The sequence below is a fragment of the Poecilia mexicana genome, unplaced genomic scaffold (genome assembly GCF_051168715.1).
Source record: "Poecilia mexicana isolate PSO_F unplaced genomic scaffold, ASM5116871v1 scaffold_2, whole genome shotgun sequence".
Taxonomy (NCBI): Eukaryota; Metazoa; Chordata; class Actinopteri; order Cyprinodontiformes; family Poeciliidae; genus Poecilia; species Poecilia mexicana.
The window spans coordinates 24,253,238-24,274,668 of record NW_028263371.1 but is presented as its reverse complement, the minus strand read 5'-3'; the positions used below and the strand labels follow the sequence as shown (position 1 = coordinate 24,274,668).

Below are 21,431 nucleotides of genomic sequence, written 5' to 3'. Positions count from 1 at the left end.
GTTAGAGAAACGACAGTAATGAGTAAATTTGGCTCCAGATCTGGAAGAACTCCTGATTTAAAAGCTGTGCCATGATTCTGCTGTAAGTGTGTTAAAGCTGCCATATCTCAGTGCTGCTAAGTGGATTTTAATGGAGCCAGCTGTCGCAGAAGGCTAACTGCTTTGTTTCCGTGTTTTTATTTACAAACCTCCATCTGAGACCCTCTGGTGTTCATATGTGTTGGGGAAATGTGTGGCCTGTTAAAGGAATTACGTTGTTTGTCTTTTCACTGTAGGAAATGTTTCTTTTTCCATCATATTCTGACTATTTCCTACCTCAGAAATTAGGACTGAAGATTTTGTTTGAATTAATATCAAATCAAAAATATCCACATAATATTTAGTAGAGAAAATCAAAACTATTTTCCAAATGGTGTCAATTTGTGGCACATAAAAATAAAAAACATGGGGATATTTCTGCATATTTTTCAAGATTAAGATCAAAATTTATTTCAGAGTCACATAAAACATTGATTGTTGCAAAAATGAACAATTTCTGTATGGTTTACTAAATAAAAGTTTAATTTAGTCAGTTTTATTTGGTGAAATTAATATTTTTTCTCTGTTATTTGAACTGAAACGAATCCAAATAATATTTAGTAAAACTGATTTTCAAAGTTAGTCCTCGGTTTTGAACCTGATTAAAATGAGTGTGAATGCATTTTTGAGCACATGAAAATAGAAATATGAGGATATTTCTGCATATTTTTCCAGATTAAGATCAAAATTTACTTTAGCCGTTTAATCTATTCACTAGTGGTGAGCTAAAAACAATAAATGCACAAACAACATGAGATCTAGCAAACAAATTTAAAAAATGCATTTTAAATCATATTTATGCCAAAACCTACAAAGCTCTACTAAATACAGATTAATTATTGTGATAAAATCTGAATTAAATCATTGTTAAACAGTCGTTACAATTATTATTCATTTTTATCCCACTGATTACCGTCATTAATACCAGAATAATTTATAATAATATCTCTAATCGTCGGGGAAACGATGTCCTTTAATGTGTAAAATTACGTCAGAGCTGACGTTACAGTTTTATATACCGGAGTCGCTTGCGCGCATGCGTGAAAGACATAAACCGTGATTGCTCCACATGACCTGAACTCAAACCGGTTCTTCCCGTTCTGCAAGGTAAGACCACTGGACCAGTTTTACGTCTGCAGGTGTATTCAGCTATTTACTTTTAGCGAAAATAAAAGTTATTGAATTTAGTAAACTACGTAGGCCGTGATGACGTCATAATACAGCAGTTTGTGGTCTATTACTCCGGCATGACAGCCGCTTCTGTTCCGATGTTTCCATTTATGACGTTAATAGATCTATAATTAAAGATTTGCACGCTGCAAAACCACAGCAAATAGAAATGTTCAGCTAGAGCAGCTCTGATGTTCATATAAGGATCATTTTTACATCATGTTTGATTTTTAAAGACATGGAAAGAATTAATGTAGTAATGGCAGATTCTATTGAACCTGGACACGAGAGGAAATTACTTTTCTTTATTTTCTTTTTTTATAATCAATTAGCAAATTAAGTAAATTATTTCAGTTGCTCAGGGCAGAATCAAAAAAGGGGGCGCACAAGCACCAAATAAAAAGAAAAACAATTTATTTGTCTGCGTTGAACAAGTTTTCTTTTGGTTGTATGGACTAATGGACAGGTGGTGCAGCCATCTTAGTTATTAAGTCTAATGAGCAGCTAAAAGAATATCTAAATCGTAAAACTCACCTTATCAATGTTTCAGTCTTTATAGAGCCGCCCTGCAAAGTAATAAATATTTTTATTGACACTTTCGACAGCAAGCTGCTCCGTACAGCAGTTTTTATTGAAGGCTTTTGACACAAAGAACAAAACTTATCAGTGTTTCTGCAGGAGGCTCTTAAAGTTGTACTGTTAATAATTCATTACTGCCTTTCGTTAAAAGTAATCCACTGATTAAAGCCTTTTTTTAAACAAGTTTAGCCTTGACATAGTTTTTAATTTGTTTTTAAGTGAAAAGTTTAGCTTAAAAGCATTTGATTTAAACAAAAAAATTAAACATCTTGCAAACATAATACAAAGCTATTGTCTTCTATTTGCACAATATTTTTATTCTTTTTTTAAAAGGCTTCCTGTTCCCTATCTAAGGTTTGGAAAAGATACCTCCAGTAAACTCAGGTCAACATTTATTTCAAATATAAATTAGTAATAATAATAATAGTAATAATAATAATAGCATTTACTTTTATGCTGATGATACTTGCATTACATGTAAGTGCAGCAAGTTTAACTGTGGACTTAGTGATGGTCAAATGTTCACCAGCTCTCTAACTTTAAATTCATTTTCTGTCTTTTTCAGAGTGCTTTCTCTAGATTTTCAACTATTTGTTATAAATTTAGCCTTTTAAAACAGATTTGTTGCTTCAAAACAAAACAGAACCAAACTAATTTCCGTCTTTTTTTATTTCCCAGGAGCCTTCAGTCTTCATGCATTGCGTCTTTGTTTACGGCTCCCTAAAGAGGGGCCAACCCAATCACCCCTACATGACAGACAGCCGTTATGGAAAGGCCGAGTTCCTCGGTACGGCCGTCACCGTCCAGAAGTATCCACTGGTGATCGCTACCAACTACAACATCCCCTTCCTCCTCAACCTCCCAGGCCAAGGCAAAAGAGTCCATGGAGAAATCTACCAAGTGGACGGAAAGATGCTTGAATTCCTGGACAGTTTTGAAAATATCCCCACCATGTACCAGCGAACTGCAGTGGAGCTGGAAATCAAGATGGCAGATGAGAAGGAGAAGCTGTCGGCTGGAAGCATCATGGAGGCGTCTGTGTACAGCACCACCACCTACCAGCCGGACTGGCCATCACTGCCCACCTACGACAACTACGACTCCAACGGAGACCACGGACTAAAATTCATGCTGAGGGAAGACAGAAAGTGGGCTTCAGTCGAGTGACGCTCATAACTTCTATTCCCCTGAAAATCACTAATATACTAAAACCAAATAGGTCTTGAACACAGGCAACTGTTTTCTCAAATGGATATTTAGGTGCAGAAAGCCAGAAAATATACCTGATATGTGCAAATCAACAAAATTGCTTGATGTTAAATGATGAACAGGCTGCATTAGTGCTGCACTTTATCAAGTCAGAGGACTCCAAAGTGCTTTACAATCATTCACACACTTATGGAGCTACATTGCAGTTTCTTGTTTCCCATGTTTTTCACAGACCTTAAGAAAATATCTTACTGTTGCAAAAACATTCAATTAGCAATAATAAAAGCTGTATTTCTGAAGTTATGAACAGAATAATTTCAGACTGATTCTCCTTGCAAGCTCTTAGAGAAGTATTCCAGAAAATGGAGACAAAATAATGTAAAGAATCCCAAATAATGTGACAAATTAAAGTATATTTTTAGCTACTAACATCACGTGTAATGCAAAAAACTCAGGTTGAGTTTTTTTTATAATTATCTTTTTTACAGTACTGTGAAAGAGTCTTGAATCATATCTAATGTTTTTCATCAAAAAAAAGAAAACTATCTCATGTTTGTTGTACCATCAATTCAGAAGACTTAAACATTTTTAAGTGTGTTTATCTTCTTTTATTAAACTAATTTTGATAGATGCAACAATCAGTGTACCGATCTTTAAAAACTGTATTTATAAAAATAGAAAAATAACGTTACTACTGTTCCCATGAGTGGATGAATGGCAAAGGTTTTATCAAAATATGGTTTTGGTCAAATTTCTAAACAGGCGCTTTCTTCGCTCTTGCAGTACCTTCCTATTCCAGCAGATGTCAGTAAAACGCCTTCACTCAGCTGAGGTCAAGTCAAACTGCGTTAAATCAAGTTAAATTAACTTTAAAGCAAATAGTAAACCAGAGTGATTATGTTTCTGGGTGTGACTTTGCTACTAAATTATTAGTAGCAAATTCATTTTTTCTACTACTGAGAAAGACGTGTGACCGGCGTCGCTTGTGCGCATGCGTGAGTTTATATCCTGTGATCGCTCCGCTTGACATTTTTCGTCCTGGAAGGTAAGAAGACCACTGCGTCAGTTTTACGTTTAGTGGGATTTTCAGTTGATGGGGGCTCAGCAAAAAACTACGGAGGCCGGGATGACTTCATAATAAAAGGTGAAAAAATAGGATTTGGACGCTGACGTCAGCTTTATGGCTCATTAAACCGGTCAGACAGCAGCAGATCGCTGGTTTCTCCTTCCTCTTCTGTCGCTGCTGCTCTTATTTTACGATTTGTGACATTAATAATTGCATAATTGAAGATCCGCTGCAAAAACAGCTAAATTAGAAATGCTCGGTTGTAACTGCATGGAGAAAATGCTGGATTATCGAGTGCTGACCTCAGTTCCGTGTCAGCTGGCTCCTAACTAAAGTGTTATTCATTCATCAACTCAGTCTGAGTTCAGTTCAGCTTTTGAATTTTGTGTTTTTAATGCGTCCAAATATATCGGCGTTTACATCCTTGTTCAGAGATTTTAAATATGTTGTGTTTTTGTATGGAGGGCCACAAGGGACAAAATTAAGTAAATCCATCATGTACAATAAAATAAATGTTTAAATAATTTGGCTGAATTTCAAGTCCCTAAAATCAAAGTGCATTAATTGTGTGTTTTTTAAAGCTGTAATTTATAACTTTAATTCAATTTTGTTTTCTTCACATTTGTTGAAACTGTCATTATGCATGGATAGTATGGTATGAGAGACAAAATATGAAGAAAAAAAAATTACCTTCTCCCAGTGCTAACTAGAAATAACCAGTCAGAGCTAGGAGGCGGATCTTGGCAGTGTCGATCAGAATCTCATCCTCCTCTTTTTCTATTCTATGCCAGTGTTACTCAACCCTGGTCCTCACCGCCCCCTTGTCCTGCATGTTTTCGGTGTTTCCCTTCTGCCACACACCTGAATTGTATCTCTGGGTGATTAACAGGCTTCTGTAGTACTTGATGGTGATGCAATCATTTGAATCAGCTATTCTGGAAAAGAGGCAAATCTAAAACATGCAGGGGGCGGTGAGGACCAGGGCTGAGAAACACTGTTCTATGCTATGCTGTAGCTAGCATAGCATGTTATGAGTGCGCAGACCAGTTAGCATGAAGATGTGGGAAGATAGATGACTACGGATAAGCTGTTTTCTTGTTGAGCTACATTTTTCTCCACCATTAGGACATTTGGCAGTGAGTACATGAGTTGATTGACAGCGCAAAGCCCCTCCTCCTGGCTCTGATTGGTTGTTTTTAGTTGGGTTAATTTCTTCAGATCAATCTTTTTGTGCTTTATAACTGTCAGGACATGGTGACCGTTTTAACAAATATGTAAAAACCATAGTTTATAAAAGTTACATACTGCAGTTTTAAGTTGTATTTTTTCTAGATTTGTAACCAATATTGACTCAATGCAGATTAATAAACCAAAACTATCCCAATAACCCTTCTGTTTTTCCCAGGAGCCTTCAGTCTTCATGCATCGCGTCTTTGTTTATGGCTCCCTAAAGAGGGGCCAACCCAATTACCCCTACATGATAGACAGCAGTAATGGAAAGGCCGAGTTCCTTGGTACGGCCATCACCATCCAGAAGTATCCACTGGTGATCGCTACCAAGTATAACCTCGTCTTTCTCCTTAACCTTCCTGGACAAGGCAAGAGAGTCCATGGGGAAATCTACAAAGTGGACGAGAAGATGCTGAAATACCTGGACTGGTTCGAGAAGGTTCCCACCATGTACCAGCGGACAGCAGTGGAGCTGGAAGTCAAGATGGTAGACAAGATGGCGGACAAAGAGGAGAAGCTGTCGCCTGGAAGCATCATGGAGGCCTTTGTATACAGCACCACCACCTACGAGCCGGACTGGCCATCACTGCCCACCTACGACAACTACGACTGCAACGGAGACCACGGACTAAAGTTTGTACTGAGGGAAGACAGGAAATAGTGATGCAGATGAGTAAACTGCCCTTAGTGCCTTTAAACCACAGAGAGGATGAAGAGTTCTAGCAAATGAGTAACGAATCAATAATTATGTTTTCTGTTAAAACCAGATTAGGAAATTCACTTGTTAAAATACACTCAGTCTTACGTTTTTATCCAAAAATTCGTGTCTGCTTTTTTATACTTTTAATGAACAATTTTCTGGGAGACAATCAGCTGTTGGCAATATTTAAAAATGAAAATGTGAAGCTATAATAAAAGATGCGTCTTATTTTGTCTTCTTTAATTAAATGTAAAGCAGCCTAACAGAGGAGGATTGTACGGCAGATATTAAAAATGTTTTCTCTGTACTTTGAGTTTTTTATTGCTTATTCTGGTGTTCAGTGTGATTTGACTGGACCGCTGTGTCCTGAAACACTGGATCACATCTTTTTGGGTGTGTTTTGTGATCTGGAGAAAGTCCACAGCCTCATTCTGAGGTATTTTTGTTGCAGGAATATGAAAGAGATTAATGTTGCTTCCTCTGCTTAACATGTCGCTGCTTGTTCTGGTGCTTTTGAATTCTTCAGTAAGTGTTTGTCTTTTTACATACACAATAAAAGCTTTATTTTTTCTTTGCACAAATAAAAGTAGGGCAACAGGTTTTTTTGTCTGGATAATTCATAGACAAAGAAGCACAAACCAGTGTGTGGAGACATGACAAGACTGAAACATGAGTCGACTCTTAAAGTCTTAAAATGTGAGGTGCAAAACAAAGTTTTCACCCAGGTTTTGGTTTTCAATTATATTTAATTTATTAGTAAAATTGACTAAACTTCCAGGGATTTTAATAAAATTCTGACTTAAAGATGGCAAAATAAAGTAAAAGTGAGAAAAATCCTGTTAATGTTGCTAAAAAGACAAAAATAAACTGGAAAATGTTAGGATATGTTTTGCTTTTTTTTGTGTCAAATTACTGAAATCTCATTTGCTTATTTCATTAAAATATTATGTTTAGGTTGTTTATTCAGGAGGTCACATTTTTTAAAAATACAACAGTTTTGGTCATTATAATTAAAAAGAAAAATACTAAAGAGTTTTGTGATGTTTAAGTATTTTCAACTGGATATTTTGGCTCCCAAGCCGATTGAAAAAATGATTCTGCAGGATCCCCAACACAAAGCCTTGGGGAACACCGTCAGGAAGGACCAAAACCTGCAATCTCTACAAGTAAAACACAACATAATCTGTGATTTGCTTTGTTTATTTTTCATATGAACACAAACTTTTCAAAACAATTCCAGAAAGCTGGAAAAATACTGGGAAGAAGGCGATAAAGAGGAAATCTGTCGGCTTTGGAAGCAGGTCTAAAGTTTTCCTTTTCAGTGAAGACAAAACGAAGGAGGAAAAAACTATTTTCACAGTGTTATCAAAATACTGTACAAAGAGGAATTACAAAAAGAAAAACATGGATGCTGTGTCCTAATCTGGCATCATGATTAATCCACACATCTGCTTTATGGAGCTCTAAATATGTCGAGTTAAAAAAGTGGAAATAAGGACAATACTACTAATATTTTCCAGTTTGGCACAGAAACAGAACATTGAAGATAAATGGTGTGAAAGGAACTTTGAGGACCTCTGAGTGTATTGGTGTGTAAAAAAGTGTGATTTCTAAAAGGCTGGAAGAGAAGTCTGTGGTTTTGTGTAAGGCTGAGGTGAAGATGGCAGAGTCATCAGTAAAGATCCTTCCTGGAGCTCAGCAGGGGGCGGCTGGCGGAGCAGGTGGCGCTGCGGATCACCTCCATCCACCTGGAAACCAACAGAAGGAAACCGACTTAGTTTGAGACAGAAATCATTTTAAATTCCAAATTCAAATTTCTTGGTCAATTATTGTTCCAAATAAAATTATTTGTTAATTTACTACAACTATTCTAGAATGGTATTCGTTTTCACAAAGGATTGATGGACAGATTGATAGTTGGGTCGATGGACGAATAAAAAGATTGATCGATGGGTGAGAGGATGGGTCGGTGAAGGTTGTAGAAGGAGTGATGGGTAAATGGACAAACATACAGATCAATGGATGAGATGAACGACACAGCCCAATGAATGGGTTCAACAAATGGGTAGATCGGCAAAAGAATTCACTCAATTACGGATTGCTAGGAGGACAGAAGGATTGATGGAAAGATTATTGGGCCCATTGATGGATGACTGGGAAAGAGGACGGACAGCATGGTCAAACAATTGGGTGGATAACGGGACCATTGGGTCAATTACCAATAGTGGGTGGATGGGCTGAGAGATGTTTCATCCAATGAGCAGACGATTGGGTCAATCAATTGGCCAATTGTACATCCACTTGGTCAGTGGATGTACAGATGGATAGGCAGACAGGCAGATGATTAGCTGTGCATATTTTTTTATGTCTTATTGGAGCAAATTACTTATGAACTTAAGAAGTATCCAGGAATTTTTCCAAATTTGGAAAACATTTCAGATCTTCTCCCATTTCCACCTTTTGTATGAACCCTGTAAGTTATAACTTCTTGTCTTCTGTGGTTTAAATAAAACATTCACTCCTGGGGTAAAACTAGATTAAATCGCTGCTCTTTGTTGAGTGAACACCTACCGTTCAAAGGCGTACTCGCTCTCTGATCTGAAGTAGTACACGTGGGATTTAAAGTGAAGCTTGAAGACGTAATCTTTGTGGATGTTCTCGGACTCGGCCGGGACGGTGACAGAGTAGCCCAGCAGAGGGAGGCTGGCCAGAGGGTACTCATCCTGCAGGAAGGCCAGACATTGTTACAGAAATCCCAGAGCGACTCTTCGCTACACGTTTGCACGTCTTACCTGGTGCGACTTGTAGAAAAAGAGGCTGAAGTTAGTGAAGACCACCCAGAGTTTCTGCCACCCGTTGCTGTTCTTGAACTTCCTCAGCAGGTTACCTGAGAGCTGGTTCTGCAACACAAGCACAGGAAGCAAAAAGCTCATTAAAATTTCTAATCAAAATTGCTCACAATTTTGATTAGAAAATTGGACAAATTGAGTAAAAAGGGAAAGCTGCTCGCCTCCATTACCATCTACTCTTTACTTTCACAAAACTCTCACCAATTTGACTTGTAGAACAACTTTCTAAACAGAGAAGTGATTTCCCAGCTGCTGCAGTACCTCTCTGCGCCACCAGATGTCAGTAACAGAATGGCTGCAAACCACAAGGTGAGACTGGGGGCCTCATGAACTCACTGACCGGCCCTACCGATGCCAGCGTGAGCAGATAAACAAATGAAGGCACAGATGGAGTGGAAGAGGACAGGTGGATAAAGAGAAGACAAGCTGAGCAGAAAACCACACAGAATGAAGCACAGATGAGCGCCGAGAGCAGAGCAGCACCTCCACGGCGACGCTGAAGTCCACCATGGACACGCTGGTGTTGCGATGCCAGCAGACGTGAACGGTGGTGTTGCCACGGTGACTCTGGCGCTCGAGGGACGAGCGCGAGCCGCAGAGCTCCTCTTCCGACTCCAACTCAGCCCCAGCGTCCTCCAAAGGCTCTGCAGGACAAAGACACGCAATCTGGACGGGTGTTGGAGCCAGTTTGACTGCTGGTCCACTGGGAGCATCTTACTGGTGTCGGGTGGACTGGTGGACAGCAGCTCGGCGTTTGGGCTGCTGCTCTGTTCTGCCAGGTCGATGGCCATCCTGATGTCCTCCACCCAGCGCTCCATCTCTGCAGCACAACTGCAAGAACAAACAAACAAACAAACAAACATGGCTTCTTTATTTTTTCCACCAATGCACTCCCTGGATTTTCATAGTTCAGATTGGCTGCCATCTTGCACTGCAAAAACAAAAATCATAGCAAGTCTTCTTGGTCAAATTTCTAGTGCGAGTATCTTAATACACTTGAAATAAGACAGAACTAACTTACAACTAAGTTTTCTGCAAATATTTGGAGCTTGTTTTAAGTAAATAATTGGTTAATATTGATGAAAAGCACTAGTTCCACTGGCAGATTATTTCACTTATAAAAAGCTAAAAATGTTGTTTTATAAGTTAAAAAATCTGCCAATGAAGCAACTAATTCTTTCCCAATTTTATGAAATTACTGAGTTAAAACAAACTCCTTTAGTTAGTTTTGTCTTATTTAGAATGTATGAAGATATTTTCACAAGAAAATCAACCAAAAATACTTGGTGAGATTTTTGCAACTTCTGTTTATGTGGAATTTGAATTCTCATCGATTTGATGACATAATTTTAGGACCATTCTTTTATTTATTTATTTAATTCCAAGAATAAAGTCGCAGTACTACAAGAACACAGTTTTAGTAAAACAAGAGATAATGCGAGAATAAAGTGCTAAGATCACCAGAATGAAGTCGTAATTTTAAGAAAACGCCAACATGAAAAATAAAAAATAAAATGATGAATGTTGAGCATCTTGAAGTTGTAATTTCAAATTTCAACTCATAAGAATCAGATTGGAAAGGATCGTCTCAACGACTGAAATAAAAGCCACTTTATAAAAAATATTTTCTGTCATTTGTTTTTCTCTTTAAGAAAATAAAACAAGATGTGTAATAAAAAAAAAGAAAATCTTATTTTTAAGCCTCTGGAGGAATAAAAATGGCTGAGATGTGTCGTTTTCCTCACCTGGCCGCCACCACCACAGACTGCCGCTGTCCAAAGAGCGTAAACGAATGAGGGACCCCCCACTCCTCCTCACTTTCTCTGATCTGAAGAACAGAAGCAGAAATGAATGAAAAATAGATTTGAATCTGATCAATAATTGCTGCTTCGATCTTATTATTGATCACACACCGTCATGCCGTACAGCGGCAGCTGGCCATGGACCTTAAACTGGTTGGACGGAGTCGTTCCTCGACTGGTGTACATCAAACAATCACTGAACTGGAGGAAACAGGAAGCAGAAGGACAACATTCCTACACGCCATCATGTAAAATACAAGATTTATCTGACATTTAATTAGATTTTAGACAAATTTAACATAAAAGTTAACTCTGAATGTATGAAAGTGGCGCCTAGAGACCAGGGAGAAGGAAGGGAGGAACGCAGGAAGGAAGGAGACGAAAAGAAGAAAATGAAATGGGAAGGAAGGACACAAGGAGGATGAAAGGAATGAAAGAGAAAACAAGGAACAAAGGAAAGAAGGAAAGAGAAAGAAAGATGGAGAGAAGGAAAGGAAAAAAGACAGGAGAATGAAAAAAGGAAGGAGGAAACAAAGAAGGAATGACTTGTCAGAAAGGAACTACAGAAGGAAGCAAGGAAAGATGAAATGGCCAAAGATGGAAATAAAACAAAAGGAAGGAGAAAAAGACAAAAAAGGAAACACCAAACAGGTGTTGAAAGGTAGAAGAGAAAAATGTAAAAAGTAATGGATGTAGGAAAAACGATGAGGGAGGAATGAAGAAGCTGGGGGGAGAAGGAAAGGAAGGAAAAAGACGAGAAGAAGAGCGACTTGGTTTTGGTTCTGAGGTCTGTAAATATCCCAGTGTTTAGTTTTCAGGAGCTGCAGTGTGAGGCTGTGATTGGTACCAGGAAGAACATCCTCTGCTGCAGACCTTTCCCTGACAGCTTGCTGAGACAGCCCAGCCTGATGAACTCCTGCAGGTCACAAACACAAACACGACCCGTCAGCCGGAGCCCGGCAGACCTGAGGAGGCGACAGCGCGGAGGAAGACGCACCCTGCCAGGCGTGATGAGGTTCTCCACGCCGGTCAGATCCTTCCTCAGCTCCAGCAGCTTCTGGAAGTTCTCCATCTTCATCATGATGCCCTGAAGCTGCAGCGCCGTCTCCGAGATCTCTGCCAGGGCGGCTGGAGGAACGGGGGCGGCCGGGTTTTAGAGGGGCGACGGCGTGGAAAAGGCGGGCGGAGGGGAGATGAGGCCACTCACCTCTGCTGTCCCTGAAGTCGTCGTGGGTGGGCGGGTAGTGCTTGCAGAGCCTCTCCAGGATCAGCTTGTAGTGCAGCAGGCGGTGCAGCGGCCGCAGCAGGAAGATGTAGAGCGGCAGGTAGCAAACCCTCTGCTGCTCAAAGTCCCTGCACACGGCCTCCACCTTACGACTCGACCTGGACACGCACTCAGACTTAACGCTTGGTAAGCCCTGAGCTACACTGGGGTTGCTAGGCAACGACACTGGGCTCGCCTGGGGTTGCTAGGTAACGGCAGACTCAACAATAGGGAGGTTTTCCAGACACAAAAGATGTTAACTTATTAGAAGCAGTAGAAACCAAGATGGAAGAACAAAAATATGCAAAATGTGAATTTTGCACAATAGATCCAATTTAAATAGGTCAGACTGGTGCCTGACCAGTATGTTTAAAATCCACAAAACCTCCCAACTTCAGAGCTGCTCTCATGCTGCGTTCCAGTTGAACTCTGATCTTACCTACAAGCTCGCTCCAGCTCCACCAGGCACTCCGAATGCTTCTGCAGATGAACCGTCAGCTGCTGCAGGAACAAAAGGAAGCGGTTAGATCTGCAATCGCCTCAATCTGGGAGGAAATCCAGACGAACTCTCACCCTCAAACCCTGAATGTTCTTCAGTAAAACGTCTCCAATTCGTTGGTAATCTCCTTTGATGTGAGCGTTGGACCGACCCTCCCTGCAGGAGGAAGAGCATTTATTATTGATTCATGTGCAGTTGCATGGAATCTCCACTAGAGGGCAGGCTGAGATAAAGTTCACACACAGAACTTCACCTTACAGACTTCAGGACACAAGAAAGCAGGAATTTAAGGAAATGAGGACTTCCTACGAACCAAAATAAAGTTTATATGCCCCTGTAGGAGGAGAACAGTAGAAGAAGAGAGCTCACCACTGAGCCAGCCGCTGCTCCGTCTCTTTGAGGAATCCCTGGTGAAACCTGTAGACGGGATCGTAGTGGGAAGAGATCAGGTTCTTAACGGCGTCTGGAAAGGCTTCATCTTTCCCTGCAGCTTTCTGGAAGAACTGGGGACAGAAGAAGACACGCAGCAGAGAGAAAAGTAGCTAAATTAGCATGAAATGGTAAAATAAGACGAGACTTTTGACTCAAAATATTCTCCAGACTCAACTTCCCAGAATTCTCAGTATTTTATGGTCATGAAAATAAAAAACACTAACGAAGGAAGGAGGACACAAGAAACGCAAGGAGGAAGGAGATGAGGAACAAAAACGGAAGGTAGGAAGGAAAGAAAGAAGGAGGGAGGAAAAGGAGAGAGGGAGCAGCGAGAGGTCAAGAGGTCATCCAGCTCGCCTTCCTTCCACTTCCAACAGAAAACTGAAGTCAAACAGGAAAAATAGAAGAAAAATGTGAGCAGAGAGATTTTCACCACAGGAAAGGTCAGAGGTCATGATGGACTTCAGAGGAGGTGCCTGAACATGAAGTTACTTTAGTTAAAAACACAGAAGAGTTAAACTATGCAATCCACACTGCACTGCCCTCTAGTGGGGAGATTTATGATGCAGACGATTTATTTTTATATGAAGAAACAGAAAGGAGGGAAAAAAGAGAGATAAAGACAAAGAGAATCATCTGAACAGAGAGTTTAAAACCTGCAGAGAAACCGAAGTGCTGCTGCAAAGACGGATTAAAGGTCAAAGGTCTCAGAAAACAGAAAGTCTCCAGTCAGGATTTACATTAAAAAACTAGATATTTGAAAAGAAAGAATGATAGAGAGAAAAAGAAAAACAGAAGAAGAAAGGAAGACAGAAAGAAAAAAAAGATAAAGAAAACAAAGCAAGATAGAAAGAGAAAAACAAAGAGGGAGAGCAGAAACAGAAAAAGAAAGAAAACAAGATGGAGATGAAGAAAAGAAAAAGAAAAGAGAAAACAAAAAAGAAAAATGAAGGAAAAGAGAAAAAGAAAACAAAAAGACAGCAGACAAAAAGAGAAAGAAAAACAAAGAAAAAATGGGCAACAAAAGAAAGAAAAAAGAAATGCAGGAAAAAGAAAGATCAAAGAAGGGATGCAGAGAAGAAACGAAAGGAAAAAAGGCAGCTTGGAAAGAAGAATGGAAAAGACAAACAAGGAGGACAATATGGCAGACGGAAGGAAAGAGACAAGGAAGAGAACATGAAGACAAGAAAGGGGAGAAAAAATGTTGGAAGAAAAGAAAGAAGGAAGGAAAGAAATGATGGAGAGAACATTTAGTTATATCTGACAGCATTCCACTCCTCTTTTCTTTCCTTCTTCCACTTTAGCAGATGTGGAAAATCCTCAAATCAGATTCCAGATTTATCAGAGATGTTTGGCCGAACCGTTTCTGAGGAATTCGTCCATCAGAGCCGATGAAGCGACGACGTGTCGGCTAAACCAGGAAGCAGTTCTCACCTCAGTGATGACCTGCAGGTCCTTGAGGAACGTCCGCTCTGTGGTCAGCAGCTCTTTGGCCATGAAGTACGCTTTGTCTGTGGGAAACTTCTGGACACAAGCACACACAGCACATCTAGCACATCTACATCTACGCAGATCACCACCAACTCTACTGAGATCGCAGCTACATAGATTAGGAAGAAAATTGTGAATCTTTTTTAAAATGTTCTACAAATAAAAATCTGAAATTATTTGTGTCTTCTTCCCATGAAAACCTTTAAATTTAAAATCAAAACATTCAGCATGGTGATGGCAGTATCATGCTGTGAGGTGTTTATTTATTTCAACCTTATTCTCTTTTGGTTGTAGATAAATTATAAAACAACTGGGAGCAGATTTGCAGGTATTTTGCTAATTTTCTTTTCTCTTTCATTCATCCAATCAAATTTTCCACTTCTAAGCACACCTTCCTCCTCGCCTCCTCTTCGTCGTCATGGCGGACATATCCGGCCTCGATGAGCAGCGGGCTGGTGAGCGGCGACAGCGGCTGACCCCCTGGAATCTGACACACATCTGTCATGCTGGTGACGCCCCTCTCCTGGTCCTCCCCTGGTCCACCACCGTTCGGAACCAGCCGGGGACTTTCCTGCGGAGATTCCTTGGAATCGGAGCCGTCTGAACGTCGGGAATGGAAAACACAAACGGGGAGATTGTGTGAAAATGAAATTAAAGTTCAGTTTTATTTTGAATTTAGTGAACTGGGCTGTGAAACTTTTGGTTTTCTAGATACTAGATAAAAGCAGTAATTTTTAAAACTATTATCTAATTGAACGCATTTTCTTAATGTGGGTTCCTACACATTTTAAACTCAATTTTCCAGAGTTTTCCATCCTTTACATTAATTTAAAAATATAAAATATTAACGTTTGCCATCAAGTTGTTACAGAGAGGGAGGGAGGGAGGACGGAAGGGAAAAAATATAAAATTAAAAAGTTAAGGATGCAGGAAACTTGGGTTAAGTGAACGAAGGAAGAAACTGAGGAAGGAGACGAGGAAAAAAGGACAACTTAGGAAAGGAACTAAGGAAACAAAAAAATAAAAAGGACACAAGAAGAAATATGGAATAAAGGAAGGGAAGAGATAGGAGGAAATAAAACAAGGAAGTAGAGAATAAAAAGTAAATAAAACAAAGTCTGGAAATCCAAATATTTTTCTGCACTTATTTTCTTTTTCCACAATTATCCAAACTGGGAAATACTAAAACCCAGTTCCAGATTATGTAGGAACCCCAAATAAATTACATCTACTAAAACAAAACCAAAACATGACAGAAAATTAACAATTTTCAGCATTAAGCTTAACTTCCAAGAGAAACGTACTGATGTTCAGTCATGCAATGTGTAGGAAATGGAAGTAGGTCAGGGCACAGCGGGGTTCTGGAACGGCAAATTGAGTCTAAGTGGGAAATCTGAAATATGCATGTCGCAATTAAATACTAGCGTTACACAAACTTATCCCATTAAACCGTAGAAACCAGCTACAAATTCTAGTACTACTGCTACTACTACTAAACTACGTGATTCTAAATTCGACTGTATACTTGCCCAGTTCTGCAAAGTTTCCACTGCTATAGATCAAACTGCATCATGGGTAAAACCATCGCAACCAGTGAGTGCAGATCTATGCGGCGGTGCTATGAGAAAAAAAACTCCATGGACAAATAACTCTAGACACGACACACACATGCTAACAGGAAGACTACATCTACCACAATGCAACACAGGGGGAGGGGTCACAGTTCAAACAGAACTCTGGAGTCCCTTTTTATGTTAAACAATGTTCTTTTATTAACACTAGTGCACCACAAACAGATTAAAAAGTGAGACGAATGAAGGAAAGAAAGGAGGAAAAGTCATAGAAGCAACAAGAGTTTGGCGGTAGATGTGAAGGAACAGCGTTGCAAAAGTGATAGAAAACGAGTGAAACTACACATTTATCAGAAAATGATCATTATTCAGATTTAGGCAGTTTTTCAGGTTTTTGGTGATTTAGTCAGCTTTAAAAGTAGAAAATAAACATGCAAACAGGAGCAGTCGCTAATGTTTTAGTTAGCAGCAACACGGCAAGGCTAGCTAATGTCTTTTCAAAAGTCGGCAGCTAACAGCAGAAAAACATGCAGATTTAATTCTAATACTCCATTTTTCACATTTTTATAAACTTTATTTCAAGATATTCGTTCAATATACTGAGAATAACTGGTATACTTTCTGGGTGATACCATTAGTGTAGCTTTGTTAGCCAGCTAGCTAAGCTTACAAAGGGACTGGATTGAGAATTTTTACAAAGTTTTGGTTTCAATAACGCTACAATTTTATGTAACAGCTCTTATAGTGACAACAAGACTTAAATTTAGTTATTTTCAAATATTTCACGCAAAAAAACCCCCACAGACATTCAACAAATATCGTTACGCTAAGCTAAATGCTACAGAAAAAAGTAGCCAGTGTAAGGTGAAGTTAAAAAATTAAAACAAGGTGCAAAATAACCAAAATATTCCCGCTTCCATTAAAAAAAACATTGTACTGTTTGTTTATTTAACTTTAATTCTCTGTAAACTGATACTTTGATATTTATGATCTATTTTAAGCTAAGCTAAGTGAGTTAAGCTAAGCTAACTGGCTGTTAGTACTGGCTGGTATCCCATATCTAATGCTGCTTTTTCACTCCTAAAAGATCAATCTATTCCCTTTATTCACCAAATATCGGGACAACTATGTAATAATAACAAGAAAAAAGAATAAGTTTAGTATTAAAGTGGTAAAATTAACAAATTTGGTTTGGATTAAGTCCATAAATATACAAATTACAGCATGAATACAAAATCATAGTAGCCTGTTACAATGTAAGGACATTCAAAAGGCCTTTTAGGTAGTTAAAAAAATCCAGAGAGCCAGTGGAAGTGGTTAGTATTAAAAAAAACTTATACTTTTTCTAGATTTATCAAAGTTATGAGGCAAAAGCGAATTTATTAAGAAAAAATATCGCAGAAAAACACATCCCGCAGCTCCAAGATTTCTTTCAACCTAAAATAGCCCTAATGTGCCACGACAGTTGCTGTACACTGTACATTCAGTTTCATTGAAATGACAAAGAAGAAGCATCAGTGGGATTGAGTGGGAGCAAATGCAAATATGAAACAGGCAAAGTGTAAGGACGGCAGTGTGCGACTCGGCTCCAGTGTCCCTGTGTTTATACATGTTTTCAAGCTCTGACAACACGCAGACTTCTGCATCTGACAACATAAACGCCTCGTTTCTCAAATATATCTTCTGTGCACTTACATAATTGCATTATTATGAACTTCGCTGGTCTGTCTGTCTTCACCCTCCCACTCTGTTTACAAGAAAACTGGAGCGAAGTCGCACAAATCCAAAACACAACGGATTTCTGAATGTTTGAAATAAACGCGGTGCAGGTGATTCACTCAGGAGGGGAAAGAGATTGAAAGGCACAACTCCGAAAATTAAGAAAAACAAAACATAAAGAGCATGTGCTTGGTGATCTGTTTGACTGCATCACCTGCATCTCAAACATTTTGAACCATTGTGAACCCCTCAACACACACACACACACAAAGTGAGCAAAAAGCAGTAAAGTGACACTTTTCCAGCCTGGTTAACATGCATTCATAGAAACAGAAAGGAAATGTTAAGAAAACAAACAAACAAACAAAAACAGTGCATTTCAAAGCAGAAAGTTGTTCATTTGTTTCAGAAGGAAGCAGGAAAAAAGTCAAACATCTTCCACATTTAACCCAATCAGATTTGAAGCAGTACATTCGTGAACAATATGAAGCAAAAATAACCTCAAATTGGTGTGAAATGCTGGCTTGAGCTGAATTTGCTTGTTCCAGCGAGAGCAAAAATAAAAGTGGAGAACAGGCAGCCGAACGGGCAACGAATGACAGATGGAGATGAGGAGCCTCCATGAGCTGCAGTTTAAGAGGTGAGGAAAGAGCAGCTGCACTGAGTGGAAGGTAACATTCAGATTTAATTGCAGAGTGTGGAGTTCATGCCAGGGGCCGAGCCAAGCACAAGCAGACAGCTGTGGGTGGTGCTGCTGAGTTACAGTGAGGAAAACAAAGATGTGAAGGAGAAACAGAAAATATATCACAAAATCTGACTGTTTTCAATTCACAGCTAATCAATCTCAGTCATGGATACATGTAAAATAAGGGTGCAGTTCTCTAAAGTATTCACCCCAGTGCTAAAAAACATGAAAAATACTTCCCTCCGTTAATGCAACCAGCACAAATTAACAGGAAAAAAATCTGTTAGAGGAAAATATAAGTGTGCAAATCCTGACACTAATTGTTTTATGCAACTTTTAGGATGTCAGAAAGTATTAGCTTATGGATGTGCACACTTACGCTACCTCACTATTGCAGCTTTTGTGTTTTTAGATTTTTCTCTAATAAAACCTAATAAATGCTGCGTAACAGGTGAAAAACACCTTTAACAGATCTCCTGAGCAAACATCCACATCAGAGTTAATGTAATCTGACATAATGAACAGAAAGTGCTCAAACGGACCTCCTCTGCCACTTTAAACACTAAAATACAACCCATTCTCTGGGAAAACATATACAATTAAACAGGGCTATAATTAAGATCAACCATTTCTTTAAATAAACTGAGCTGCTCACAACGGTCCCGCTCTAACGGCCCAATGAAAACCTCTAAGGAAAACTGCTATTGCACCATACAAAGTCAAACTCTAAGGTTTAATTTCACGCCACAAACATGGAAAGAGATTCATGTCAAACGTCAGAGAAAAATCAGCGCCTCTAAATAAATCAGTTTCTCCTCAACAAGTCAAGAAATTTATCAGCTAAATATCAACAAACCTAACATTCCTGCTACACAGAAGAGACCGATATAAATACAATCAATGCTAAAAGAAACAACTGGAAGACTTTGCAGAAATAATCTTAACTAGAAGCTCCAAATGTGAGCTTTTCAAAGTTTTTAAGTTATGGCACATTGTACAGGAAGGATTTCCCCTTAAAAAAGGTTATTTACGCGCAAATTTTAACTATTTACAAGACTGTCGTCACGAGATAAAGTGGCATCGACAGCAGGTTCAGACGGAAAAAACCTCAAAAATCTATATGAAAGTGAAGTAGAAAACGACAGATTTCTGTTAAAAATCATCAATTTTACAATTAAAAAACTGCTTTTAAACTTGATCAAAATCTGATACAAACTTTTTATAAAGAGTTGAGAAAAGTTTACTAAAACGTTTTTCCTCCACTTTCAGAAAAAATGAGGACACCCCATGAAAACGTGTGTTTTCTAAAATACTCCTGAAAAAGTTGAATTACAAATTTATAATTTCTAATGAGGAATAAATTAATGAAATGGATAATGGATTATTATTCATGATAAATTTCAGTTAATTAAAAAAGAAACGTGATTAAAATGTTAGCTTAACCATTTTCATAAATGAGAAAATTTGAAAATATGATTAAATGAAATCTTTTGTGCAATGTAATGAAAAAATCATATTTGAAAAACTTGTGTTAAATAGGAATGTTTTTCAAGAGAAGTATTTGTGACCATTACCTAAAAAAAAGGTAATAAATAGTTTTTAACACAATAAGCTCACAAAATGTAGCATATTACACATTTTAGTTTCTGTCTTTAGTGAGTAAAACATGATTATTTAAATTGTTTATTTTCCAGAAAACACAATATTTAATGAGGCGTCCCAGATTCTCCACATGACTACATCCAGATATTTAAAAGCTAAATAAGTCAAACTGGAGATTAAATCAAAGTTTTTTCCTGCTCAGCAGCTGAAAACCTGACCAGCCACGTCTTCCTCACCGAACCGGTACCGCCGCTCCTCGTCGGCCCGCAGACTCCCGAACGTTAGCTTCCCGTCGGTGGAGCTAACCGCCGCGGGGTTACCGTACAGCAGCGGCTGGCTGTAGGCGCTGCTGCCGGTGTCGGACTCCGTGTCGCTGGTGTCGGTGCCGCTGCTGGTGGACCCGTCGATCATTTGGACCGGCTGACTCAGCGTGTTGTTGTTGTTGTTTGGTTTTTGGCCAAACAGCCGCTGGGCCGCCGCGTTCGACCGCGCTTGACCCGGAACCGCGAGATTACCGTTAGCTATCGCGGCTTTTCGCTCCGTCGGGGCGGAGCTTGGGGTTTCCGCCCCGGAGCGGTAGGGATTGCGGCGTATCGGGGTGGAAGTGAGCTGGTTGAGGATGAACGGGTCGGTGTCGGAACGGTTGCGCATGATGTTGAGGTTGTACGGTTTGGCCGGATGAGGCGGCGTGCGGTTCGAGAGGATCGGGGAGTAGCTGCCGTACTGGGACGACGGCGAGACGGCGGGAGCCTCAACGGGGACGGTGCCGGGCCGTTTGCTAAAATAATGGCCGCCGTCGTCCCACCGCGACCCGGCGCGCGGCTGACCGTGCCCGTTTGTCATTTCGGCGCTGAGCGAATTGGTCCGCGGGTGGAAGCTGCTAATGACCGGGCTGGAGCACTGGCTGCGAGTCCCGGTCCCCAGCGGGCGAACGACGCCGGCGCCGCGCTTGTCTCGGCCCTGGAAGATCTCGTCCAGCAGCGTGCTGTGGAGCGGCAGGCGGCTGTGGAAGGAGCCGCCATTGGACAGGACCTCCTCTGCATTTCTGTTTCCCATCACCCCCTGCTGCATCAGCCCCTGGTGGTTGGTGTGGTAGAACCCGTTCACCACCCCGAACAGACCCCCATCTCTGCCCTCATCCTCATTGCTGTCGTTTGCGCTGCTGTGGCCCCTGGGGGCCCTGCCGCTCTTCCCCACGTCGCACTCGCTGTCTATGTCGCTGCAGTCTATGTAAGGAATAGAGGAGCTGCTGCCTTTGTTTGCCCTGCAGGTTGGACCTGGGTTCAGGAGGTGCTGCCCCGCTCCGTTGTGGTTCTGTCGGCTCGGGTCCGAGTTGAGGGCGCCGTCGGGGAAGCCGTTGGTCGGAGGCTCCTCGGTGCCATTGGTGTTGGCCGAGTCGGGCTGGTCTGCCAACAGGACAGACGTGGTACTCTGAAAAACACACCAAGGGGAACGAGTGAGTGTTGATGTGGAGCTCAATTTAAT

The 21,431-nt window shown here is 40.2% G+C and overlaps 2 protein-coding genes and 1 pseudogene across 10 annotated transcripts in view; 2 read left to right on the top strand and 1 right to left on the bottom strand.

Moving 5' to 3' along the window:
• The first annotated feature begins 760 nt into the window (after nt 1–760).
• Nucleotides 761–3,037, top strand: LOC106909830 (gamma-glutamylaminecyclotransferase C pseudogene; annotated as a pseudogene). Its single transcript, XR_015765393.1, has 2 exons — nt 761–1,185; nt 2,506–3,037. The product of XR_015765393.1 is annotated as a gamma-glutamylaminecyclotransferase C pseudogene (transcript).
• A 974-nt stretch (nt 3,038–4,011) lies between these two features.
• On the top strand, nt 4,012–6,915 carry LOC106909829 (gamma-glutamylaminecyclotransferase C-like). 5 transcript variants are annotated; one of them, XM_088013043.1, is made up of 3 exons: nt 4,012–4,081; nt 5,508–5,616; nt 5,701–6,915. In XM_088013043.1, exons 2-3 carry the CDS (start codon nt 5,523–5,525, stop codon nt 5,991–5,993), a joined length of 387 nt encoding a protein of 128 aa, XP_087869169.1. In that variant the 5' UTR covers nt 4,012–4,081; nt 5,508–5,522; the 3' UTR covers nt 5,994–6,915. The 5 variants fall into 5 exon arrangements, with proteins under 5 accessions (XP_087869169.1, XP_014831800.2, XP_087869163.1 ...); XM_088013037.1 differs by having other exon boundaries at nt 4,054–4,180; XM_014976314.2 differs by having other exon boundaries at nt 5,508–6,915.
• Nucleotides 6,916–7,216: 301 nt separating this feature from the next.
• The window catches only part of LOC106909828 (FERM, ARHGEF and pleckstrin domain-containing protein 1-like), a 43,969-nt gene continuing 29,754 nt past the window's right edge, over nt 7,217–21,431 (bottom strand). For 2 of the 4 annotated variants that reach the window (XM_088012892.1, XM_088012894.1), the window contains exons 13-27: nt 21,224–21,377; nt 14,761–14,969; nt 14,313–14,402; nt 12,816–12,949; nt 12,521–12,602; nt 12,387–12,448; nt 11,891–12,066; nt 11,531–11,811; nt 10,795–10,884; nt 10,627–10,709; nt 9,600–9,712; nt 9,365–9,525; nt 8,825–8,932; nt 8,604–8,755; nt 7,217–7,780 (exon numbers count right to left, since the gene is read on the bottom strand). In XM_088012892.1, the coding sequence (XP_087869018.1) occupies nt 7,705–7,780; nt 8,604–8,755; nt 8,825–8,932; nt 9,365–9,525; nt 9,600–9,712; nt 10,627–10,709; nt 10,795–10,884; nt 11,531–11,811; nt 11,891–12,066; nt 12,387–12,448; nt 12,521–12,602; nt 12,816–12,949; nt 14,313–14,402; nt 14,761–14,969; nt 21,224–21,377 (1,971 nt within the window). In that variant the 3' untranslated portion in view covers nt 7,217–7,704. The remainder of the gene's footprint in view (nt 7,781–8,603; nt 8,756–8,824; nt 8,933–9,364; nt 9,526–9,599; nt 9,713–10,626; nt 10,710–10,794; nt 10,885–11,530; nt 11,812–11,890; nt 12,067–12,386; nt 12,449–12,520; nt 12,603–12,815; nt 12,950–14,312; nt 14,403–14,760; nt 14,970–21,223; nt 21,378–21,431) is intronic. The other 2 variants (XM_088012901.1, XM_088012898.1) reach the window with 2 other exon arrangements.